At 37.5% G+C, this 27184-nt stretch overlaps 1 protein-coding gene across 1 annotated transcript in view; it reads left to right on the top strand.

Annotated features, from left to right (window-relative positions):
* The window catches only part of DOCK3 (dedicator of cytokinesis 3), a 200925-nt gene that overhangs the window by 147323 nt on the left and 26418 nt on the right, over positions 1 to 27184 (top strand). The window contains exons 24-38 of the mRNA XM_010561625.1: positions 1418 to 1545; positions 2530 to 2676; positions 4787 to 4885; positions 7089 to 7183; positions 8732 to 8807; positions 9724 to 9824; positions 10101 to 10159; positions 12533 to 12681; positions 15300 to 15385; positions 17883 to 17909; positions 18029 to 18124; positions 19859 to 19919; positions 20411 to 20504; positions 21205 to 21353; positions 26188 to 26274. Coding sequence (XP_010559927.1) covers positions 1418 to 1545; positions 2530 to 2676; positions 4787 to 4885; positions 7089 to 7183; positions 8732 to 8807; positions 9724 to 9824; positions 10101 to 10159; positions 12533 to 12681; positions 15300 to 15385; positions 17883 to 17909; positions 18029 to 18124; positions 19859 to 19919; positions 20411 to 20504; positions 21205 to 21353; positions 26188 to 26274 — 1454 coding nt within the window. The remainder of the gene's footprint in view (positions 1 to 1417; positions 1546 to 2529; positions 2677 to 4786; positions 4886 to 7088; positions 7184 to 8731; positions 8808 to 9723; positions 9825 to 10100; positions 10160 to 12532; positions 12682 to 15299; positions 15386 to 17882; positions 17910 to 18028; positions 18125 to 19858; positions 19920 to 20410; positions 20505 to 21204; positions 21354 to 26187; positions 26275 to 27184) is intronic.

The raw sequence follows: 27184 nt of genomic DNA, 5'->3' as shown, positions 1-27184 counted from the left end.
TTTACTTATAACTTCAATATTTCTTTAGCTCAACATACAAGTAATTCTTTAAATATTCTTTAAAGTAAGTCTTTAAGTATTCTTTAAGTAATTCTTCAATTGAATGAAGAAGGGTTGAAGATTGTGAGTTTATTTCATACATAAAGGTCTGAATGAAAGAAGTTATGAAGGTAATAGTAGAGATAAAAAGCACCATTGGACTTACCTTCCCTGTAGTGAGGATCTCAAGTTAGTGCACTCAAACTATTCTACTCAGTGCAAGGCGAGAATGATAACACAGAATTATGTTTAAACCATCTATTGTAATTGTTTATACACTTTTTTTTCTTAAATTTGAAATTCATCTCAAAAAATATGAGAGAGTGTAGAGAATGAGCAGATTAGTCCAAAGGTGGCTGTGAAACAGGCAGTTCATGGGCAAAAACCTCCCCTTCTGTCTTCTCAGTAAAGCCAGGTGTAACTTTGCCCACAGGGTCCAGGGCTTTAGTCCTTCTCACTAACCTTCATTTCTCCTTTACAATGACACTGGCAACTAATGATGCTTCTACCTACTGCATAGCACCATGACATCTCACTACAGCATCAAAAACCAGAAAGAAAGCTTCAGCATTGCAAGGCAGCTATGACTGCATAGATGCCACATTTTCCACCCAACATAACGGTAGACCGACCCCTATCCTATTCCTTCCCGTGCAAGCACGACCCGATACTCCCAGGTCAGCACTCTCTCCCATGTCCTATCTGCCCCTGGGAAGATGAATCTAGTTTCCAAAGTTATCTTTTGCCTGCCCACTCTGCCTACTCTTTAGGTCTTGCAATTAAAAGAAGATAAATTCTCTTTTTCTTGCCTCCCAGATGATGATGACTTGTTTTCCTTCTGTCTCTCCTATCAGTCCATTTGCTGACATCTTGCCACTTTTTTCCTCTGTCTTTTATTAGTTTTTTTCCTGTTTGGCCTACTGTTTTCTGCAGTTGCTACCTGCTTTCCCTTCTTTAATAAGATTAATGTTTGTAAGCCACCTAAAGGAGAAGAATTAGCCAGTTTCCAAGAGGCATACATTGGAGAAGCTCTATTAGCTGTGACAATAGAGCTGGAAAGCAACATGAAGTGAGGAACGGTTTGCACGGAAGAAAATCAACATTAGGACGTATCAGTTCACAACTGTTGTTTCCAAGCTGAATCTATTGAGAACATCACGTATACTGCATTTCTGAACTTTTGAAGCTAGATGCACTATTCATTCATTAGATACAGTTCTTAGAAGCGTAGTGTACTACAATCCGTACAGTAGAAATTGCACCAATTAATCAAACTGTATATCAGTAGGCTAGTTTGGATACCAAAAAGCTGCTAGCTGGGATGGTTGAAATTTAATTTCCTTTTGGAAGAACTGTGATCTGATTTTCCTTCTCTCAGAGTCCCGGCGCATCCTGCTACCTGTAGTTCTTCACCACATTCACCTTCACCTACGACAGCAGAAGGAGCTGCTTATCTGCTCTGGGATCCTCAGTAGTATCTTCTCCATAATCAAGACCAGCTCTTTGGTAATCTGCTGCTTGATTTTTTTTTTAACTTTTTCTTTTATTGCACCACTGATGTAGTAAAATGAAGACTGAGGGATTTTTATAAGTTAATATGGGTTTTTCAAAGATCCTTTTAAAAATGAAATTCTGCTAACTTTCTGTCAGCAGGAGAACATCTGAAATGAGGGTCTGCTTTTGTGTGTGTGACTCAGAGCATTCTGATTACACAGTGTTCTTGCTGTTAGGAGGGGAAAAAGCATATGCATTTACAGGTTTGACAGTGTTTAATTTTCTTCATCCAAGCCCAGAACTTAGATGTCAGTGGAGTTTAAAAGCTCTACGCAGCTCTAGGACTTGTAGTTCTGCAAGAGACAGTAACTAGCATTTTGTGATTTGTGTTAAGAGAATACTCTAAAATTATCCAATCAATGAAATCACACTTCTGGAAATTGCTGCTGAGTTCAAACACCCAGCTTTGATCATCATAATACTCTGATCTCAAATGGTAACTTGATCATTTAAAGCAATGCTCACAAACAGAGAGTGGTGAAGTTTCCCCACCTGACTCTAAAGGAGGAAGCTCATGGTGCTAAATATAATTCATACCAGTGTGCATTTCCAATTACAAGTTATGGTTTTGTGTGAAAGGAATGAGATGAAAGGTATCATGGTAATAAGGTAAAATAATACTGCCATGGAATAAAAGTTCCTGAACATAACTTAATCCCATTGTGTTCTAGAGTATATACAGACCTTTGATTATAGATTTACCTTTATGGCTGTGACCCTGAATGTTTCCAACAGAGACTGACGAGGTAACACACACACACATGCTGGCATCACAACAGTATCTGGTACCAATGAGGAATTTGATTGTACTTCTTTGAACCTGTTACGGAGCTCTCTATCAAAATGAGTTTGTGGTATGGCTGACTCTGCAGAACTGTCTTTGCCAATTCTGTTATCTCCAATTCTAACTGTCTGTTTGCTCACCACTTACTGTAGGAGGGAGATGTCGTGGAGGAGGTTGAGATGATGGTGGAGAGCCTCCTGGATGTGCTTTTACAAACTCTGCTTACAATCATGAGTAAATCGCAGTCTCAGGAGGCGGTAAGAGGGCAGCGTTGCCCGCAGTGCACAGCAGAAATCACTGTTAGTAACTAACAATCAGTTTCTATTTCCTGCTTCTCTAACCTTTGGTTCAGTCCCTCACCACCACCGGCACCTCATTATCATCTCTGCTGCATGAATGCCCAGGGCTTTGTCTCTTTCCCTTAATAAGCCACAAATCCATTCCTTCCTGTGTGCAGTAGTGAGGTCTGCAGGAAGCAGTGGAGCTCACGAAGCTTTTGTGGATTTCTAGGTTATTTTCTTGTTTGTCTTTGCAGCTGTGAAAGAGAGTTATTGTTTAGAACTTGAGGCATATGCTAGCTGGGTAGCTGCCTAGGGCTTCACCCCTAAAAAGGTATCATCAAGGGCTGTATGAGTATCAGGCTGTGATTCCTAAGACTGAGAATACCATAATGCTCAGTGGACAAGTCCCTTAATACCCTGGAGAGCTCCTGTCCAGGTTCAGTGATTATTTCATGGAAATGAAAGACAACATACTTTTGAAAAAGAAATTAACAGATCCGAAGGCAAGTGAGCTGTTGAGCTTGGTGGAAGAAGAGGGAAAAGCCACCACTTTGTCCAGACTGACAGCGTAGACCCAGGGGAAGAAATTTTTTCTTTGACATGGAATGGAACAGGAGAAAAAGAATAAAATTTTGCTGTTCAGCTGCTTCTTTTCTGGATTTGTTGCCCTTTTCTGTTCTAGCCTATTTTAGTCTATTTCTGCTTGCCAGAGTCTCTAATGCAGCTTTTGCACAATGTATGATGGTAAGCTGTTGTTCAGAACATCTCTTTTTTTAGACTTCCTTTTTTATCAAATAGTTGAAACCTCAGAGGTATTGTTGAGGGCAGATGTACACTAAAGTACACTTCTCACAGAAGAGAAAGGTTGTATTTTCCCATGTTAGCTCAGACAGAGTAACAAATGGTAGAATCCTAATTAAAGAACAAGAAAATTTAGTAGTTTTCAGACATGTTCTTTGATACAAAACAAGAAAGGCGCTAGCTTGCAAATGTCCAGTAACACCTTAATTTCCTTTTATTCCTACCATTTGACTTACCATTATTTATCACACACCACCTCACACATAAGAGCACACCTTTTTTCCTAATGAAGTTCAGCCCTGTAAAGTTTATTGGAAGAACGTATGCCAAAGTTTCTGGGTACATGCTTGAGCCAATTAGAAAAAGAATTAAAATGGAATGGACAGTCCCAAGTATAAAATCCCCTTGCGTTTTGAATTTCTATTTCACAGCACAGTCATATATGTGAACCTTATTATATACTGCTTAGAAAGTATTTTGTATGTTTCCCAAATTAATTGCTCATTGTCACAGAAAAAAATAGTGTTGCGCGAGGGACTGGCAGTCAAAAGACTTAGTCCTTAACATTCTTGGCACTGCCTTGCTTGTTATCTTGGACAGATTGCTTAACTTCTCTGTGCTTTGCTTTCAGATATGTAAAATGGGGGAGCTCATCTTTGGAAAACACTTTGGGATACTGTGGTAACTGGTTAGGGTGCATCTGCTTTGCAGGCCAGAAATGTAATTGTAGCTCATGTAGGCTTACCCAAACTATATTCAGAATATCTTACTGGAATACTGTTAGTACTGTAGCTATGACAGCACATAACTTGGTGAACACTAATAAGCCAAATATTTACAGGATTCCAGACACCTTTTGTAGCCCATACTGATCCAATGCTGTCATCGCTATACTATTTTGAGTATATGAGCCAATTAGTTTAAATAATTCCAGGTATGTCTGCATGAGCTGCAGTCACACCTTTGACAGACATAGTACATTAAGTAACTGAAAAAGGTGATTGTCAAAAACTGCATGCTTGGAGGGCAGTTCATTAATGTCTGTATTAATAATTTCAAATTATTTTTGTTTACACTACAACATTGGTTAAAAGACCCTTAAAACTGGCATCCGTGGAGGAGCCTCTAAGAGGTGTATTCCTATGTATTAACAGTAATTCAAGAACTGTTAATGTGCAGTATTTTTAATCTCCGTGCATGTCAGCTTTCCTCTCATAGGCATTGGGGCCATTTCAGACCCCTCCCTTTATACCCTACCCCAGGTTGAGTTTTATATTTATGAAATTTCAGATTGTCTGAATTAAATAGTTTCTCATTTGGTCAACAGGGAGAATATGTCTCCTGCCTTTTATCTTTGCTTCGTCAGATGTCAGACACTCATTTCCAGCACTTACTGGACAACTTCCAAAGCAAGGATGAACTAAAGGTACAACAGAACATCATGTTTGTAGGGAGATTCACTCAGAATAGGAGAGCAGGGGAAATCCCTCCAGCATTACTTGCTCTGCTAATCATTCCCATTCACTGGCACTCTATTCACAGACCTTCCTTTCACTTTAACAATAATAGGTGTTGTGTTACAAAAACATTTAAGACCACAGGGCACTGAATTATCTTCGTAACAGCAAATAAATTCCCAAGGTAGATGTTATTAGACATGAAAAGATATCACTATTGCACCATATAGATAGAACATAGAGGAACAGGGTTTTTTTAATCCTGCAAAAGTAAAGTCAGTTGTTCTACAGCATTTTACTAGAAGTTCAATATGCACTAGAGCTTACTTACAACGGGTGTTGATTTTATGCCAAAAGAGAATTTCAAGCCTTTTCAGGGATACAAATGTCTCTAGCAGACGAAATCTTTTTTGGGAAAGCAGTAACCTTACTACTCCACTTGCTGCATGCTTCCCAAGTTTGTGCACATTAACTTAAATTATGGCTCTCCTTGAACACAAGGGGTTCGTGAGGGCTACAGACCCCTGGTGGCTTTTTTGCCACTGACATTTTGAAATGGCACATCTCAAAACAGCAGAAACTAACTTTTAATCTCAACTTCCACAGGAAAAAGGAGTATCTCTGACAACAGTCTGTTTAAAAGGCAGAATAATTTCATAAGTAGAGACAAGATTTTATATAAAATGCTTTTGATTAGCATGGCACTCAATAAATATGGACAATAAGAAGAATGTAATGTGGCAGGAACTCATGTTGCCTTAACAAATGACATGGAGAAACAGTGAGACGTCCTCTCTGGATAGGCTTTCAGCTTCTAAATATTTCATGTGCATTTAGAGAGGCATATCAGGGAGATAAATTTGGGATGATACAATTCTTACCTTTAGGCTTTAGGGTTCTGTGTGTCTCAGGTTGATAGTTATCTGAGATTACTACCTTTCAGGTAACTTCCAAATTGCTCATAGGAAAATGATTTGGTAAATTAATTCCTATTAACTTTTAATAGATATTTTAAAAAGCTATCTAAACTATAGTTCTTAGCTCAGAGCAGTGAAAAGGTTTGTCGTTGAACAGAAATTTGTCTTTACACCCATAAGAACAAACACTGTTGTATCTCTGATAATCTAAGGATATGTTCCAGGAGTGTCACAGAGGCTGAAGATTTTATACCCAACTTTTTTCCAACTATCAGTTGATCTAATAAAATACATTACTTTTTTTTTTTTCCTTCAAATATTGCTGTAATAATATTTCCAATACTTCTTCTTGGATGGAAAGGCATTATGCTCACTCACCACTGTTACATCTAGGCCAAAATGAGGCCAAAAGTCAAGGAGCTTCTGATGCTTTACTCTTAGCTCCGAGAGTATTTACAAGTAGTTACACCAAGATATGAATCTCCTTCCGTCCTCCCCCCAGTTAAGGCATAATGGTAGGACAGTTCTGAAGAAACCTTGCACTGCCATTTTCTGTGCTATCTTGATTTTGTGTAGAAGAAAAACAAAACAACAAAATCATGGTTTGCAAGGCCAACAATTTGGCATGTTTTATCCTCACTGTTCTTCTTTATAGACATAGAGGTGCAGGTAGTCAAAAACCAGAAATGTCTTCAGGTTTGGGGATGTTTTTGGAAGGCAAATATTCAGCAGAGTGTGTTTAAGAAATCTTTTCTGCTGCATGCTGCCAGAAATGGGATTTTCTATTACTATTTTAAAAAGCGTATGTAGGAGTTTTATTGGGCTTGGGTGTGTGGGTTTTTTGTCAAATTTGTGACATAAGTGCAAAGAAATTTGGACAGATACATTAATTAAAGGAGTGCATAAATAAATGATTATGATTCCAGTATATTTGAAATAGCTGCAAATCGACACTGGAACTCTGGATGATAATATGAGAAGTCATATACAGTTATGCACATAGGGAAGTTTTTCATCTCACTGTAGAAGTTAAGATTTAAAAGACAGCTGCAACTTGCTTAGTACATATTAGATGCATACAAAATGAATAGAGCCTTATCCCAATATACGTTGTTTCCGTGTTTTCGGGTGAATGGCCTAGTAACACAAAGCTCAAGTGGAGCACACTTAGCTTGATTGTCTTTCTTATAATCAAGAAAACCAATTAATCTGCAGCTGCTGGTGATTTTGTAAAATTTTTTTCCCTATGTGATAGGAGTTCCTCCTGAAGATTTTCTGTGTATTTCGGAACCTGATGAAAATGAGTGTCTTTCCTCGAGACTGGATGGTGATGAGGTTGCTCACCAGCAAGTAAGTAGAGAAACAGGTATAAACTGTTGACATTCCTTATCAGAATTTTTTCTCCTCAGCTGGGCAGTTAAAACCTGTCATGCAGTGTGTTTCATCAGACTGATCGAGACAGGAATTCTGGAGTGCTCATCCTCATTCTGCAGTTATTTTAACACTCCGGACCAAACTGGGACTTCTGTATTTGTTCTGTTTCTTAAATTCTACCAGTATGCACAGGTATCAAAGAGTTAGAAGTTTAAACCCAAAGCTGAAGTAGCTACATTGAGGGTAAAAGTGGCACAGCAGCTATCATAACACATGGCAAGAACAGCTAGCCACACCAAGTGGTATTAATCAGCAGGCCTCTCAACTCCCTTTCTCAGTAAATTACTACATTAAACATCTGTCTCTTCCCATAAACATCACTCCTTAACCTACCTAGAAGGAGGACTCAGTTATTTTAGAAAAGGAGGAGCAGACCCTAGCGATGACACCAAGTGCATTACATACAGTTATTTCTCAATTAAGTTGTCATCTACCATTTTAATGCTTAATTTTATCTTAATTTTCTTGCTTCTGATGGGTTAAGTACTATGCTGTTCAGAATGGCAATAGTGTGATGAACACAGGGTGGCTGGAATTATTTACTAGTCTCTTTAGATAAACTAGCTGTAGAATTACTACTGAGTAACTGACACTGGAGGGGTTCCCATTACAAGAAGTTTTCCTAAAGGCTGAAGGCTCAGCTGAGCTGTACGCTCTGTGAGTTCACCGTGCTAATGAAAAGTGAAAGAAGTGGATTTCAGTATTTCGAGCGCAAAGATTAAATGAAGTTCTATAAGAAAAGAAAAATCTACATGAAAGAGTAGTTACCTCAGATGCTGTAGGCTACCTAGTTCCCTTTGGCATAATTTGGCCATAAACCTTTAGACTGATAGGGATATTTAGCAGTGTTACTGGAAGTATTGCTTGCACGTGAATCAGAAATGTGCTGGTTTTTTGATTCTATTGTTGCCTTAACGACATGCTATTTATTAATTCCTGAATTTATCATATGGCTTGACTGCCTTTTGCTAAGGTGTATTTAGCCATCTACAAAAAGATACCAGGGAATTCAGAATTGGCAAAATACTCACAAATTGAGTTGAAGTGTGAGCCAGATAAAGGACCATTGTATAGCCAAGAATGAAAATAGCTCAAACTTTTTGAGTTGCTCTTCTGTGGAAAAAAAAATAATCTTTCTGCTTAAAATAGGAGGAAGATGGGTGTATTCTTTCATTTCACTGGAGGTAATATGGCCTAGCTATGCAAAATAGACAGGATTTTAAATGCTCCTGTGTAAATTCCAAAAGTTACAGTAATGATGAATATTCTTAATCTTATATCACTTAGTACAAATTGTTTACTAAAACATAGATTAGGTGACTTCTATGCAAATCTAGCAGTGATTACATGAAAAATACCCGTCTCTGTCCATATAGTAAAATCAGCACCACAAAACACTGTAATATGTTATACTCCAGATTCAAATGTTCTTTTTTTCTTTTCTTTTTTTGTTTTTGACTGCAGTATCATAGTTACAACAGTTCAGTACCTGTCTTCTGCACTGCATAAGAATTTCACGGAAACGGACTTTGATTTTAAAGTAAGAACTGATGCTCAGAAAATGTTATGACATCTTTTTAAACTAGCAGTAACAAAGGAACAAAAGCTGTTCTCTACATTAGCTGATTATATTTGCGGCATTTATTTGAGTATCTGCGAGGCAGATGACCTAACTGATAAAAGACAGGAATTTGAATCTGCTGTGGAATTGAGGGGAAGTAGGACAGACACACTGTGAGATCAAACCAAGAAAATTGAGGCCCTCATAAAGGAAATGAGTATCTTCATAAGCAATGGAGCTAATGAAGCATGCTGTCTTACAGATTCGTGGTTAATAAAATGTGAGCTCAGGCAATGCTTTTCCTGAAGTGGGGGCATTCATGATCTTCCTCTCCCAGAGGTCTCTCTTTCTGGCTGTTGACTTAAAACTTGGAGGAACACAGTATCTTAGAGAGCGTTTTCCCTCTGTCTGATGTAGTTGAAAATGGGCAACAAGTTCATGCTACTAAGGGAAGGCTGCCAGAGGTGTACCTAAGCACACATACACACAGCAGTGATGGCAAAAGCCTCATTTCTAGGGCTCTCATTCGTGATACAATGTAATCTCTGGGGATTTTTGAGGGATATATCTGTTCAGCCTACAGAAAAAACAACTTAAAACTTCACTGAAGTCACCAGGTTTATTCATTTTTGAACTCTGGTGCTAAGAGGAAAGCCCAGTGGAATTAACTTCTTGGGGTTTTTTATTTTAGTTCCTACCAGGTCTTAAATAATCCATTGGTATCCTTAAGAGTTTAGTATCTCAATAGTTAAGATACACATTGATTAAGTTACGTCTTGATTACAAAAAGGAACAGTCTGAGTCTACATATATAAAGGACCATATGTCCTCCTGCACTTGCTTAAAACTTACTCCCTGGACTGTAATGTTATAAAACTTCCTTCCTGTGTCACAGGTGTGGAACTCTTACTTCAGCCTGGCAGTTTTGTTTATAAACCAGCCAAGTCTCCAACTAGAAAATGCCACACCAGCAAAGAGGAAGAAGATTCTGGATAAGTAAGAACATGTTTTGTTGGGTTCCCAGCCTTTTCTGTCACCTCAGAAATGAGACTTCTTTTTTACCACAAGTCCCTGTGATTTATTATGGAACTTGGGATGTGTAAATGCTTGGGAAATAAATAAGTAGATCTCCTAATACAGTATTCAGTGATTAGTTGAGTTGTTTGATATTCTTATGTTGACTTAAATGTAAATTTGATATTTATTTTTTTTAACATCACTGCCTTGCCAGCTTTTGTTCCATTAGGCAGTTGTCTATCTCATCTCTTTCAGATATGGCGATATGAGAGTGATGATGGCATACGAGCTCTTCAGCATGTGGCAGAACCTGGGTATGTCTCTTCCTTCTCTGTCCGAACAACCAAAGACAAAGTAAACCTGGATTTCTGTTGGAATTTTTTTTTCCAACTTTTTGTATCATCATAGAATACTTAGTGTCTCTTAAGAGTTGTAAAACCAGGAAGCACTTCTCTTCTCCCACCAAAAACTCTCTTCTGCATTGTCTCATCATATTTTTTTATTTGAAATAATACACTCGTATGAATTTGAATACTTTCTTCTCAAATGTGACAGCGGAAGATTTTGGTTATTTTGACACATCAGTGACAGTTTTTAATGTATTTGCAAATATAAAATCAGCTTTCTCTAATTCCTTCAACTCTGCTGCAGTCAGGTTCATATGGAGATATACTGTTACTCTCTGACTTCTGTCTGATCCATGGCTGTAAAGCAGAAACTTTCACAGCTATAACCAACTTTATAATTTTCTAGATGATTTAAAAACCAAAGTTGTCATGACTCAAAATTTTAGAATCATAGAATCATTTAGGTTGGAAAAGACACTTAAGGTCATCAAGTCCAACAGTAAACCTAACACTGCCAAGTCCACCACTAAACCATAGCTATGTGCATTTGATAATAAAGCCCAGAAGTGGCATACAAGTAAAGCTTCTTTTTTGGTGTCTTCAGGTATCTAGTATGCATAACAAATTTTACGTTACTACTTTAAAAAAAACCCCCCCCCCCCAAAAAAAACAAAATGGAAAACCCAAACTAAAACCCATAAAAGTCCTGTCCACAATAATGCAACATATGTGATAAAATTTCAAATTTTGCAATTCATTTGATCTTCTCCTATATATTTTAAGAAATAAAGCATGTTACAAAATGGGGAAAAATACATATTGTCACAGGTCTCAAAAGGTAAATAGAGATTTTTCATCTAGGACTTGCGCTTTTAGAAGTGTGCTGCAGCAGTCTTCGGTTTAGGTAATTCAGGATTTTGTTAATAAGAGCCAAATAACATCTGTACTGCACCAGAGCAAGTCCAGCTAGGCCAGTATCCTGTCTCCATCAGAGATTTTAAATGAATACCTATGGAAACGTTTGAGGACAAAGGAAGCATACAGTATTCTAAAGGAAAATAAAAAAAATATGTTTGCTGATAGAGATCACAAATACTACAAGGTTCTGAGAACAGGTAAATCATTAAGAGAGCAAAGGAATGATACAAATCATTGGGTAACTTGATAATGTGGCTGCAAGCAATATATTCAAAAAGCCAAATATGAACATTTTATTTGTAGGAATATATGTAGGAGTGCTATTCAAGAGAACAGAGACAAATGTATCATGCTGATAATCAGCTGAATGGGAGCTACCTGTAAAATGCCATGAGTAAAAAAGATACCATAGTCTTTGAGAAAATATATAAGAATCTTGAGTAAGAAAAGAGGGACAATATTACTGCCACATTTTTTTCATAAGTGCAGCTTGATTCTAGAATAGTTTGCCCGGTCCTTCTTTCTACAGCTCAAAAAAAAAAAAACAAAAACCCAAAACCCAAAACAAAGACAAATTGGACAGAGTTCAGAGAACAGTCAGGAAGATGACCACAGAAGTGAAAAAATGCCTTGTTATAAAATACTGAATAAGCCTGACCCATCTTGCACAACTAAGATGATACAGCCAGGCTTGATCACAGTTTCTAAGCACGTGTGTGAAGAATAGAAGGCTCTCCAATGTAACAGAGATCAAATAACCAGAAAATGATGCTAGACAAATTGAAATGAGAAGCGAGAAGCCCGTTTTAGATATGTAGATACAGATATTTATCACTGAATGTTGTTCCAAATATGGCTATTTTGATTTATTCTCTGTGACTGCACAGTTAGCATGCCACAGAAGAGATTGTTAGCAAAATGCCTTGGGTTTGTGTTGCTGGGAAGCAATGCAATTTGGTCCTAAGTCAAGGTCAGTTAGGAAATTGCGACTTCCATAGCACTGACGATGAAGAGCTCTGTAGTTCTTTGAAATCTATATATGTTCTATTAAATACCATTGTTCTCACCAGCCCTTTCAAAATCTTTGTCCTCATCAATTAGAGGTATCTGTGGCCTCTTTTGCCCCTCGTTAGTATGTTTTAGTTTGGTTATTTTTGACAGTTTGAATTCCTTTGCAAGTAAAATGCACTGACAATTTTTGCTGGAGGCTTTCACAGTGAAATTAAAAATGCTTTTAGAGACTTTGCAAGGAACGGTGTAAAGCAAATACTGTTTTTCCAGTCCTTTCATGAAAAGAATGTGTTTGCTTTTCTAACGCTTATGCCACTACTCTGTATATGTCATTACTGCAGGGGTTCCCTGTTTTCTCAGTGACAGATAATGAAGGCTTTCATTTAATTACAGTTGCTTTGTGTTGTACAGGTGAGCATAAGATTCACTTTATTCCGGGAATGATTGGCCCGTTTCTTGGTGTTACACTTGTTCCACAACCAGAAGTCCGGAATATCATGATCCCCATCTTCCATGACATGATGGACTGGGAACAGAGAAAGAATGGCAACTTCAAACAGGTGAAGTCACTTCCCAAGCATTTGCAGTAGTCTTTTTCTTGCTCTGTCTATTTGCAATGTCCAGCTGGAAGCAAGGAGTTTGTATCTGTTGATCCATTTCTGATTATGACGATGACGTTGTCATGTAAATACATAAAAATAGAAAATTTGAAGCATAATTCACAAAACTATTACAAGACTCCCAAGATTATTTAAACAGTGCACTTCACAGCAAGCTACACTTCGCATGAACATAGAGAAGAGGAGCGATGTGTTCATCACATCGGAGATGAGGAAGAGAAAAGAATTTTATAAGTGCTGGGCTCTCACTGCTCTCATTGGTTTCACTTAGATTATTAGTCAACCATTAAATGGGTCAGACTGAGAACCAGAAATGGAGGTGTAAAGATTTAGCCAGTATTTGTGAAAACAGTGGTCTTTGCTTCTCTGTCTTCAATTTCCAGCTAGAAAGTGGTATTGTATAATTAAATAATTATACCATGCTTTGAAACAGACTTTGTGACTGTATATTTTTTGAGAAATTCTAGTAGCTCTTCTGGAATGGTTATGCCCAACAACAGTTCTATAGTTTCCATCTGCTGTGAGCTTGGATTGCAAAACAAGGAGAGAAGTCTTCATCATTTTGTTGCCCACTCACGGTCAGAGAATTGCTTAAATTTTCCACTGCAAAACAGATCTCTGAAGTGCAAAGTATTAATAATGAGGGATTGGTTTGGACTGGCTCCTCAGATGACAGTGCTTCATTGTCATTGTGTTTGGGGTAATACTAGGGGCAAGTATCTGCAGATAAGTGCTCTGAAGGAGTAAATCCTTTTATTTAAATAATCATAATTCATGTGATTATTCACACACTCATTAAAATGCCAGATGTAATTAGTTGTTTCAGGAGAATAACAGACCTTTTCCATAACCTGACCTATTAAAAGCTGTGCAGAAAAGTATTACCAGGAGTTTATGTTTTCTTCTTCAAATCCCTTGATTATCACTAGTAGTATTACTATTTACTACTATTATTATTACAGTAGCATTTGATCATGGTCCTCTTTTTGCTTGCTTTAGCATAACAGTAGAACAGTCCCTGTTTCTGGCATTTACAGTTATAAGTACCTACAGTCATCTTCAGGTTTCTGGACCTGTTTATACTTGCTGTATCAGGATGAACTCTTCATAATCTTCATTTAATTTTTATACTCACCAATGTATTCTAAACTAGAGCTCCAAGAATATTTCTTGAATTACCTGTGGAGCAAATTTCCACACTGTTTTATGAAGCATATATTGTAACTTTCTAAGATTAAAGACAGAATAATCATCCGTATTAGTGAGACTGAAATAAATAGTTAAATAGCACAAGATGTATTAAACCTTATTAACATTAGCTGCTGGAACCAGGAAGTTATTTGTTGTCCAGTATAAAGCTAGGTAGCTGGACAGATGCATTACTGATTTCTGTCAAGTCATTGTAGATCACAAGCAAAGAGAAGGTAGGGTTTTTTTATTTAGAGCTTCTCTTTTTGAATACAGAGTTGGTTGTCAGAAAATATAAAAATCCTGGAAATTCATTTTCAAGCCCTTTTTTATTTTCTTCAGTAGCTCATGTTTAACAAGGTTATTTTTGCAGTGATACTGGATAACAGTGCAGTCTGATTGATGGACTAAATCAGGCCTGCCTTTAATGATTTCAGCAACAAGAGCACCAGCTCCATTAGTGTGCCACTGGGTGATTTACTTTTCCTTCTCATCTTTACTTCCTTGGCAATTTGGCAGCTGAAAAACACAGAGAAACTCACACTATGCTTGTCTTCAAATAAAAACAGGCTATATTTCTACAAACAGTTTCAATATTTAGGAACCTCTGTCTTCATTAGTACTGAAAGTATGTTTTCTACAAGATTTCCAAGACTACCTGAAATTGTTTTGTTTAATGTTAGATACATTGATTTCTGTACTTGAATCAATTTTATGGCAACAACTGATACCAAACTTGATAACAGGATATATTAGACTAGGGTGGAAATGAATACATATTCAAAACCTTTGTAAGGGAAGAGAAACATAATGGTACTGTTGTAGCCCTTTATATGTAAGCGTAAAAAGAAAATGTGTCATATAATAATAGAAAGGCTTGACAAAACTGGGTTTAATGAACAAATAATCTCCAATGTAATGATGCCTGGATGATGAGAAATCAATTACCAGTAGATCCATTACAGCAGACTAGTGGCGATCACACCATGAATTAGTTTCTCTGTGTGGATATTCTGTTACAGTACAGGATATAGTTTATCTGATACACTGGTTCACAGAAAGTGTGAGAGATTTATTTGATAAGAGAATAAACTTCAGAAATTCCTGTCAAGAAGCAGCGGTACCTCCCCTGGGATGTTCATTTAGACCCTGATAAGCAAAAGGATAATTTAGTTTTAGTCCTCCTATTTCACTGAAAAATGAGAGAAGTGTGTCCATTTAATTGAGCCACAGAGAAATAAATCACGTGCACATAGAAGTGGGTAGCCCCAGGGCATGAGAAACAAAATATTCTTCCAGTCTTCCTAGCACTTGGAACTCTTGTCTTCTACATGAACAGCTAATTTGTAACCAGTCCCTTCTTCATCCAGGTGGAAGCTGAGTTGATCGATAAGCTGGACAGCCTGGTATCTGAAGGAAAAGGTGATGAGAACTACAGGGAACTCTTCAGCCTGCTGTAAGCTATGCCAGTTTCTGCTCGCTCTGTGTTGTGCAGGGTCATTGAAAGAGTCAAAGCAGTGATCTGTGCAGCCACTGCTGCAGTGCTGATCTTCAGAGAAAGCAGTAAAGGGCTTTCTGGCAGGTTTTCATGACATGGCTCAGTGAAATAGAAATATGTCACTCTAATTCTGAAAAGAATATAAAAACCTAAATTCTTCTTTGTCTTCTTTCTGTGACATCTAATATGAGGCTGCACAGGTAAGTAGTTATCCTCCTGCTATTGAAAATTGACTTGCTAGAGGAGCCAGTGCCTTTCTTTTTACATAGCAATAAGTGAAATCATGGCCTTAGGATTGTTTAGAGAAACAGTGTACTATCTAGCAAGTCAGGCCTTGTTAGAGCAAAAGAGATTTTCCTCAGTGTTTTCCTTTGCTTCTTCCAATTTTTGAAGGTTGTGTTTTGGTTGGCTCCATAGTTGCAAGTTGCTTCCTCCAGAGTCCATCATGATACTGTATTTCCACTCCCTTTCACAACAAAAACCTGTAGTCGTAAGGATAAACTTAAAAGACTTTTTACATCTGACTTTCCACTTAGTTATCTTTGATTACCGATCTGTCTTCAGATTTCATTTCCAGTGATCCTAGTTTATTCCAAAAGGACTTATTTTGAACTCTGAAAGTCCAGAGCACTTAACCCTAAATCTTTTAATATTCCAGTTAGCCATAGAGATCATAGCAGAACTTTAGCCGTATATTCCAGACAATTTTATGTGACCCCCAATAGCATGCTGGCAGTTTGAGGCATAAACCTTTGTTTTGGTAGAACCAATACTTGTATTTCTGAATTTACAATGGCGCATTCATTCATTTTCAAGATAGGTAAGCCTGCCCATCTTGTATGCTTATCCTTAGGAAGCATGTAAATGTATTTTTGATTTGTGTATATTCAGCCTTGGGGAGTCTGGCACGTTAACAACATAAGTCTGTTTCAGGAATAAAGGAAAGAAAATATCTATCTTTTTTTTTTTTTTTTTTTTTTTTAATTCACCTGTGTTGTGGTTTAACCCCAGCCAGCAACTAAGCACCACGCAGCTGCTCACTCACTCCTTGCCCTGCCCCAGTGGGATGGGGAGGAGAATCAAAAACAAGTAAAACTTGTGGGTTGAGATAAGAACAGTTTAATAATTGAAATAAAAAATAAAATAAATTAATAATAATAATTGTAATGAAAAGGAAGATAACAAAAAGAGTGTGAAATATAACCCAAGAAAGACAAGTGATGCACAATGCAATTGCTCACCACTTGCTGACTGATGCCGAGTTAGTTCCCAAGCAGTGACCAACCCCTCCTGGCCAGCTCTCCCCAGTTTATATACTGGGCATGATGTCACATGGTATGGAATACCCCTTTGGCCAGTTTGGGTCAGCTGCCCTGGCTGTGTCCCCTCCCATCTTCTTGTGCTCCTCCAGCCTTCTTGCTGGCTGGGCATGAGAAGCTGAAAAATCCTTGATTTAGTCTAAACACTACTCAGCAACAACTGAAAACATCAGTGTGTTATCAACATTCTTCTCATACTGAACCCAAAACACAGCACTGTACCAGCTACTAGAAAGAAAATTGCCTCTAACCCCGCTGAAACCAGGACAACCTGGCAAGAGGAATATTGTGTATTTCCTTTGCTCCAGTTGAAGACATTTGTTACCCAAAATGTTAAGAATTCAGGGACTGTATGTAGGTTGTTACTTATTTTTAGATGATAGTGACTGCATGTATTACCAAGAAACACATCCTGGAAGTCCAGCAACCTTTTAGTTTGTATTTGCTACTGACTTTTCTGAGAACAATATGAACTTTGAGGAAACAATTCCACAAAGTCAATAAATGCTGTGTGAAATAAACAGTTGATCCTGAATTCTACTGTCTCAACTATACTGCTGAAATATATATGAACTGGCTCCCTCAGCTAGAAATCATTCCAGTACAGAAGAGCTTGCCTCTTCTCAGGACATGTATGACACCCAACAGAATTTCTTTCCTCTTGACAGTATAGAAGTGACAAGTTCTTTGACCAGAGATCCAGCTTCAGGAAACTAGCATGTCAATTTGCTTTCTTTTTTCACTTTTTAAATTTTGGTGTTCTCACTCTAGCTTTCTCTCATCCTTCACAATTGTCTCAGTGAGATGCTTGCTCTATTGTCTAGTTTGCTGAGCAGGAACAGACTGACTTTATGTATTTACAGCTTAAATTGTGACTCAAGGTTGGTTGGTTGGTTGCTGATTAGGGATGAAAATTTATATAAGGATGAGCAAAGAAGAGGTATTCGCAGTAGGTTTAGACTCCCAACTTCTTACTGCTGTTAGCACTATTTAAGCTACAGGAAATAATGTGGGAATCAACTGTTGCCATGAGCATTGCTCTTTTTCATATATTTTAAATGGCAATGTGAAGATATTTTTCCTTCTCCTGTCAGTTCTGTAATTTCCTTGTCTTTGCTTCATGCTGCCTGGAGTAGAACCCAGCTCTTTGGGCCTTATCCCAGGTAAGATAGTAATTCTATCAGTTTGTTTATGAGGAAGAAACCAAGTTGTCCACAGCTGTCTGCATGTAGTATACCATTTCCCCGGAAGCCTCATCTGCTGTCTTTCCACCTCCAAACAGTTTGCTGGAGAAGATTGAGCAGGAAACATGGCGGGAGACTGGAATCTCTTTTGTTACATCAGTTACTCGTCTCATGGAGCGTCTGCTTGACTACAGGTATCTGGCAACAACAGTAATATATTCCAAGTATAAGAATTTTGTAAAGAGGTAGTACTAAGTTTTCTACAGGGAATGTTTTTATTGTTTATCAAGCTGCATGCTTCTCTGATGGCAAGTATTGTGTAAGCAAGCCTAACTCATTGCTGCTGGGCTCTGAGCAAAAATCCTAAGTCCTCCTCTCTAGAGCCCTAATTCTCATTCCTGATAATAGCAAAGATAAATATTTTAATTCGTAGTTTTGTACTAAGGTTTACTGAGGTTGCTAAATGCTTAATTCCTTCTGTCATTGAAATTATCTCACCTACTTTGGCAAAAGAGATGCTAAATGCAAGAATGATCTCAAATGCCTCACTGAATCGAGATGTGCTGAATGTCTCATCTAGATACACAGGGTTGGAAAACTTTTCATCTGAGGAAAGTCTGACATGTCAGCTGATGAGTCATGTGGAAGACTCCACTATAAATTAGGCATCCTTTGTTTAGTTTTAGACTGAAGGTTGCAAGACTATTGTGTCAATGCAGCTGAGCTTTGATTCAGTTACAAGAAAATATTTTAGCTTCATAGATATATATACACACACATACATTTACACACACACTCAGAGTTGTTTTTATGGAACAATAGACAATTTAAAACTATATAGAACTGCCCCCAATATTTCTGTCTTTAGCCTACTGACAAGAGTTCAAATAATTTTTTCTTCTGCTGCTGCTCAGTATAGGTGAAAACCTGTGACTAGGCTGGGTATTCTGCAATCCCAAATCCTTTTCTGTGCTTCTTAGTTTGCTCTTTTTGTTATCCTTACCAGTTTGATCCAATCTCCTGTTTGTTTCCTGACAACAGCTGCTTTACAATTACTATGCAAGTCCAGCAAGGGAGCCTTTTTTTTTTTTTTTTAAATGAAATTTGCTATCAACACAATGTTGATACACAGATAGACATTTTCGTGCCTAACTGTGGAACAGATACCAGTTTTTAATTGATTTTTAATACATAGCAGGTTTTTTCATTCCCAGAGCAGAACAGGGAACCACATCAAAATTTGGAAATACACAGGCATCTCTTGCAGTCCAGCTGCCAGTTAGTTGACACAGTAGTTCTCAAGACATTTTGCTGTGTCACTGCTTTAAAAATTTTGTCTCTTCTTTACAAATGAATGTGACACTCTCGAGTCAAGATTAGTGATTTCTGAAGCCTTTAACTTTTTGTACTGCTTGAATGGAAATAATTTCTAAAATATTCCAGAAACTAAAGATAAATTCTGTGATTTAACTTATCTATGAAAAAGTTAGTAATCTAGTCTAAATTACTCAGGTTCCACCTTTCAGCATGCCAACACTACACTGGATAACTGAATTTGTGAAAGCTAATCTTTTGACTAGGAAACCACTAAACATTTACATTTAGATAAATAATAGTTTTTCACTTTTATACTAGCTCGTTCGTTCAGATGATTTTTAGTGACTATGGTGATTTTGTTCAGATCCTTGTAAGAAATGAAGTAGCAGTCATTTCAGGTTCTCGGATGCAGACATGTAAGAGGACACTCAGTTCTCTCATCATTTAAGCCATAATACAGAAATTTTTCTTAGAGGAACTTTATAAAATAGAGTGTATGATTAACTGTTGTTTGTGTTCCAAGGGGACTCTGGAGGATAAGATAGCTTCAAATTCATTTTAAAAGGACTTTTTTTGCAGATGTATGTTTTAACATTGCTCTGCTTTCTTAGGGACTGTATGAAAGGAGATGAAACAGAAAACAAGAAAATCGGCTGCACTGTTAACCTTATGGTAAAGATGTTTCCTTTATCTCTTTGTGATACTGTGCAACGCTGTTGAAACTGGCATGGGAAAGGTTGGGATAGAAATCTGTGTCAGGCAAGTACAGCTTCAGAATCCGAGCACTGGGGTGATAGAACAGAATGACAGGGATTGTGAGGATCCTATGCAGATCTCTGGTCCAACTTCGTGCTTAAAGCAGGGCCGAAGATGTCAGGTTCTTCAGGGCCTTTTCCAGCTGAGTTCTGCGTATCCCTGTGACAGTGTGTTCTACAACCTCTCTTGCCTTTTCTTTCAGCTTTTCCCTACCTTCATTATGAAAAAAAATCATGACATGATAAAATCGGTGGGTTAAATCAGTCTGAATATGAAAATAATTATTACTTTTCTTTTGCACTAATAATGTATTCTCTTTTCAATACCTTTATACGTACACAGATCCTGCTGATTGTCTTGAATGAAGGAAGTCTTAATAAGGTAACAACTCTTTTTTTCTTTCACAGAATTTCTATAAATCTGAAATTAACAAGGAAGAGATGTACATCCGCTATATCCACAAGCTGTGTGACATGCACTTACAGGCTGAGAACTATACAGGTTAGTAAGACATCATATGGGGTCTGCTAGAAATCCTGGTGAAAGTGTTTGACTCTCCCAATGTTATGCTCATAATATCTGATTCATTCTTTTGGAAGAAAATGGTATAAATCAGTTAGGGCAGTTGGGAAGATAAGAAGCTGAGGTCCAGCTCATTCCCTCAAGTAAAATAATATATATCTATGCCCACACAACCATACAACTATTCTGTTACACCCTGAATTTTACATTAAAGTGTCGTACAAGGAACATTGATCAAAAAAATCACAACAATGGAATCAAAATTAGAGGAAGATTAAAATCACAAAACCACCATGATATTATCATTTGCTGTATTTTCCTTGCATTGTATAATTTAGGGAGCTCTAAGAAAGTGTATAGACTCTAACTCTCTGTTGTCCAAGCTCTGTTTACAGCTGCAGGCCCTGAATATAGTGATATATCTGAATATCTGACTGTGCATTTAAATCAAGTAGTTAGTAAAAAGAAACTTGACAGATTTGTTCCTAAAAGTCAGCTTTGTCCTGCTATTTTAAGTAATTTAATAATTTAATGATTTAATGAGAGTTCAGAATTTTTTCTCAAATTGTAAATCAGAAATTCCAGACTGTTTAAGAAGCAGGTCTAGTGACCTTTCAACCTAATGGCTGTATTTATTTGTTGTCATTGATTCAGTGTTCAATAATTGCATTTCCAACAGAGGCTGCATTTACTTTGCTTTTGTACTGTGAGTTGCTTCAGTGGGAGGACAGACCTCTGAGAGAGTTCCTGCATTATCCATCTCAGTCAGAGTGGCAACGTAAGGAAGGTCTGTGCCGTAAGATTATCCATTACTTCAACAAAGGGAAGGTATGCCAACTTCTTCTCTCTTCCAGCAGCTTCCTTCCCTTTTCCTGACCTACTTAGGGCTTGCAGGCCTGTCATCTCAGTTCAGTAGTCTGGAAGTAAATTTGTATCAAAAGGTTTTATTACTTGACAGATTGCTTCTTGGCTCTCTGGATGAAAAAACAGATGAGAAAATGGGTATGGGTATTTCATTATGTATAACATTTGGAACTAGTTTAGGTAGGCCAACAGGAGAAACACCAAAACATTTTTATACCTTTAAACCAAACTTTCGATCACCTGATATGGCAAAAAGCTCTATGAATGCCAGTTCCTTAGCTTTGGGGGGTGGGATTGCATTTTGTAGTTGTCTATGCAAATTGCTGTGTTATGACTCACTTTAGGGCTTGTTTTGTTTCTAACCTATAGAAGTAAATGGCAGGCAATAGACTGTAGGAGTCCCTTTATTAAAAAAGATTTAAGTCTTTCCAGTGTCACTGTTATTTTAAAGTGGCTTTCAATTAAAGTGCAGTCCCATCCATTGCCCAAGAAGAAAATCAATACATTCCAATTTCACATATTCAGTATGTTTTTCCTAGAATAATTTTTTTTTTAATTACTGCAGACATAGGTGTTATAGTCCCTTGTGACATGGTGTTTTGGGAACATTTCAGAGGTGAACCTTGAAAGTGATATCATCTGTCAGAATATTTTCAATTTTTTCCCTCCTCTAGAAAAATTCCTACAGCTTACATTATTGGAAGATAACGTCTGTATGTGCGCCTCACGGTTGGTTTTGCCTGTGATGGTAATGACAGTGGCATTAAATACAAATGTGATTTGGTTCATATGGGGTTGCCCTTCCTGATAATCCTTTCCTAGCCCTGATAACTGAAAGTTGCACATGGCAAAGACATTCTCTACAGAACCAGCAAAAGGAAGTCAGATTCCTGTGTGTAGGAAGAAATGGCCTATTTATGTGGAAGTGATTAATTAAGGAGAATTTTTTTCTTTTTGGCCAGAATTGTTCTTGTGTAATAATAATGAATATGGTTCTCTTTTTAGTTTCAGAAATTTTCAGTTTTTCAGACTGCACTTAAAAAAAATAAATTACTGACTTGTGCAAATATTGTAGTACCATACTGTCTGACTAGAAAAAGATGATATACAGACTATGTAAAACAAGTGAACCTGTATTTTTGACAAAAACAGGCAATCCATATATGCACTGAAGGGGAGTAAAAACTTGACGGATGTAATTTTGCTATAAAACTCCTAACAGATTATAGACTGTTAACCTCTTGAGGTTTTTTCCCCACTGGATGTTTTTGGAGTTACTTGACTTTGTATTTTAATCCTCCTTTATTATAAATGGTAGCTGAATGACTAAATAATCCACTTAAGCAGTGTGTATGACACTCAAACTGTGGAAGTGAAAGATGCTGAGAAGCCAAATCCTCCTGCTGCTTTTCAGCACTTTTTCTGTTGCTGTGTAACAGGGAACAGCTCAGGGAATGGAAGAAACTTGCTTCCCTCAACTTGTGTCTGATAGTTTCTTTCTGCACTACCCTAAGATGGTCCCTCCTCAGGTCCTGAAGAGTGGAATTTGTTGTTCTGTGTCCTTCAGTTGCATTTCTAGAGTTTAAGTTTCTCATGCTGCTCCTGGCATCTTCCACTAAGTAAGGTGGTCAAAGCAGCATGAAAAGGGTGTAAAAATTCTGCATTTGTTAATGGAAAAATTTTCTCAGCACAGGAATGGGGGAAAACTGGCCACAAGACTGTCTTGTGAGTTTGACATAAAGGGCGTGCCAGTGGAGGGCAAGGAGTGGTGGCATGGCCTATGGCAGGCCTGGAGCACTGCAGTGGGGTGCAGAATTGAGTAACTCCCATTCTCAATATTGTCGGTAGCAACCCTGTGTTGGGAAGGAACAAGGTGTTCCAAAGCCCTTTTAGCCTTCACTCTGGTCGTGTGCTCCTTCCTACTGATTTCTGTTATGCTTTGAATTGGTTTATGGCTCAGTCGGCAGTGTGTGCATAATTTTAAATGAAGATTATTTTTTTTTAACTCACAGTTATGATTTTATCTGTTAAAACTCAAGGTTTTCTAGTTGAAGACAACTGTGAATGGAACAGTTTGAACCTGATTGATCATGCTTCTGGACAGCAATAGCTTGAAAACTACACAACCCTTTTTTGTCCAGTTCACTGCTAGATTTTATTAACTAAAAACTGACCAGCTCCCATCACAGCATCTCATACTCACAGTGTGTATTCTCCTTAGTGCCAGCCATGTGCTGTGAGACACCCAAAGCTGTATTTCCAAAGCAGTTTATTTTTAGATCATGTGCTCTATACCCAACATTTGAACTAATTTCTCTTGTGCACCCTCATGTGAATCATATTTGCAAAAGAAATCTGCGCACTGGGATGTGAGTAAATAAAGGTTGCCATTCATAAACTTTGATTGTCTGTATCTGTGCCTGCCTGTGTGCAGTCAGTAGCACTCAACAGAGAGTTGCTGGTGCCGTAGAAGAAAGCTGCATTAAATGTCATATGAATGTGCTTTTCAAGTGAAGGACATAATACAGAACATGCAAACAGATCAGACATCAGCAAAACAGAAAGCAATAATGAGGGAAATTAACAGTGGAGACATTAGGAAATTATTTGAAGGGGGGAAGAATGATGCTTTAGAGGAAAGTGACACTTGCATAGCACACAGAATTCAATATTAAATTTCTACAGTGTGAAGATGGTACCCATTAACATCACCGATTTTAAAACTGAGGATCCCAGGGACTCAGATATCCATTCATTCTCTTTTCCTTTCAAATATCTGCAGACTCTTTTCTCTCTAAGAAGTTACCTGTATATTGTGTTTCTTCGCTTCTTTATCTCATCTCGTATCTATAGAATATTCAGCTAGCACAGCGGAATTTCTCTGTATGGAAGTCTAAATGAAACAAAGAGAAAGACTGAGTTAAGATGACAGGAATAGTATCAGGGTACACGTAGAAGAGCTGGTATAAAGAGAAATAAGATGTGGTTACATGTTGTTAATTTAATTCACATCAGAAAAGGAGCAGGAAAAGGTTACATCTTTAGGATCACCTCAAGGGAAGAAAGACAGCTAGCTTTCTGCTTCTATTTGGAAGACAGATTAGAGACTTACGTAGACTTTAGCCACAGCATCCCATCTGGAAGTGAGACTCTGCTCACACTCTGTGTGACAAAAACCATTTATTTCTGGCCAGATGTTTTAGAAGAGACTTTTCTTTTTCATTCTTTCAAGTAAATATAGATCAACTAAGGACTGAAAATCTATGTATAATATCTCTGTAAAGAATATTGAAACCTATTTAAAAGCACAATGGTATTTGTGTTTGCAAATATAAACACTCACCTTGCTAATGTTGTTGATCCCAATTCAGTGTGTCAGTTTGTATGTCATGGACTTTTGACAATCCACAGCAAAAATCCTGTTAATTCGAGACCACAAAAACCTGAGTAAAACTCTGAGTAGTCAAGTAAATGGTCTTTCAGTTCATTTCCTGTTGTATGTATTGTATTTATCTAAATAAATCTCAGGCTTCCCATCATCCCAAACTACTAATACTATCAGAATATCCAAATTGATTCTGAAAGAATCTTTTATTTAGCAATTTCTCATATAATTTTTTGTAATTAACTGAAGCTAAAGAGATGTACGATCATTATTTTTGCCTTCTTAGTTCTTACAACTATCCCTTCTTTTAACAAAAAAGTTCTTACACTTACTGGTTTTGCTATTCAGATAAAAAAAGCTTTGCTGATATTAAGGGTGAGAGAACAGACACTACAAATGTGTGTGCATAAAGGGAAGCATTGTAAAGTACTTAATACACTGAATCAGTGTAGAGATTCACTTTTTTTAAGTGAAGGTACATGTAACCAGAAAAACTTCTTCCATATTAAGTGTTAGTATTTTACATAATTACTCTTAATTACTGTTACCAATAACCAGTAATGCATAAGAGTTAATCCAATAAAGGTTCAACTGAGACCTTGGTGTTCTAGATCCTTTACATAAGTGTGGTAAGAAACAGTTGTTCCCCCAAAAGGCTTCCAACCTATGCAGGTAAAAGATGATGGGAGAGGAGATTTCAGTTCAAGGGTGTAAAATGAGCACTCTAAAAAAACTAAGTGAGGTAATGGGAGTCTTTCTCTCAATGTGGGTTTGCCCAAATTCAGTCTCTTTCTTCCTTACCTCTGAGGGTGATGAGTATGGTGTACTAGAAAAGATTTATTGTATGCAGACTGTAAGTTGAAGAAATGAGTTTTGCTTTCAGTGCTGAATATGGATGTTCACTCAGTGCAATAATGCAGGTCAGTTCTGAAGATGCTTTGTCTCTGCATTTTAGTGTTTCCCATTGCTTGACAGTTTCATGCTTTCAGTAGGAAGTAGCAGCGCTGGGAAGGAAAGCGCTTTGCTGGGAGCTATTCCCTAACTCTTTACTCCACGAGTTTTAGTGCAGAAAGCAAAGGAGATGTTGGGGGTGGGCTGAAGGGGTGTCTAACAAGAAGAAAAATTGTTATTTGTATTATCTTTCTCTAAATAAGTTACCAGTCTCATGAGTGAACTGTCAGTAATGAGCAGTATATGTGTCTAATTTCAATGGAACATATGCCTCTGTTACCATCTTGAAGAAGGAATTAATGTGATATTTAATGGAAACTGTTTCAATACATTGGATTTTCAGATCTAATCCCTGGCATTTCATACCAAATGAATTCCCAAAATTGAATTTCCATATTCCTCTCAGCTGAGTTGACAATAACATTCTGTTTGCTGTGAGTGTGATTTGCTTTGGTTTCACAGAGCTGGGAGTTTGGAATCCCGCTGTGCAGAGAACTGGCCATACAGTATGAAAGTCTCTATGATTATCAGAGCCTCAGCTGGATTCGGGTAAGTAGCAGCGGCTCCTGTCCTTGCAGATTCTCATGTCATTCCCCAGGGAATTTTGGTCTCCTGTCAGAACGTTCTGAATTTAAAAAAATCATCATATTCCCTGTACAGCTGCATGCATTTACAGTGACTCCTTTGCCATTGACTCATTTCGATGACTTCATAGGTCCACTGAAGCAATTCCTAAGTCTGCTAGCAGTAAATTCCCATGAGCATATAGAGACAGCACACACACAGGAGCTGGGCTTGCTATTGCAATTGCATATTTATATATATGTTTTTGCATAAAATATCGTTCTTTTTTTTTCTTTTTAAAGAAATGATATATTGATATTTCATTTTAATTCAAAAAATATCAAGGACAGCTTGTGCCTCAGTTGACATAAGAGGAACAGGAGAGAAAGAATGGAGAAGGCAAACATTTCTGGCTTTCTAATCAATTTACAATAATCTGGTCCTCCAGTAAAACCAAACACATGATGAAATCAAGGCACATTTGCAGCATTGTGCTTTAATTGGAAAAAGTAAACATTCTGGCTGTTATTTAAAAGCTTTTTAAATGTGAAAATAGTTCATCTGCTTTTGTCCCCTGGGGTAGCATGCATATACCCAAATTTAAGATTTACGCTATGTTGATGTATTCTTATACACAGTGGTTTAAATTCCCTTAAAAATTCAAATTTATTCTCATCTGAAGATAGCTGTCTAACTAGGTCTCAGGAACTGCACTTCTGAAGAACTTCTTTTCTTCCAAGTGGCCCTAAAGAGAGTACCAGTGACCATCTTGGTTGTGCACTTGTTTATTGTAGACATCTAAAATAGAACAGTGTGAAAATTTATCATGGTACACAGGAAATACTGTATCCGTAAAGTGATCATAATTGATGAGCAAACAAACTTACTAAAGACG

The sequence above is a fragment of the Haliaeetus leucocephalus genome, unplaced genomic scaffold (genome assembly GCF_000737465.1).
Source record: "Haliaeetus leucocephalus isolate CR32 unplaced genomic scaffold, Haliaeetus_leucocephalus-4.0 Scaffold148, whole genome shotgun sequence".
NCBI lineage: Eukaryota > Metazoa > Chordata > Aves > Accipitriformes > Accipitridae > Haliaeetus > Haliaeetus leucocephalus.
The sequence above is the reverse complement of the archived record's forward strand: the minus strand, read 5'-3'. Positions and strand labels throughout refer to the sequence as shown.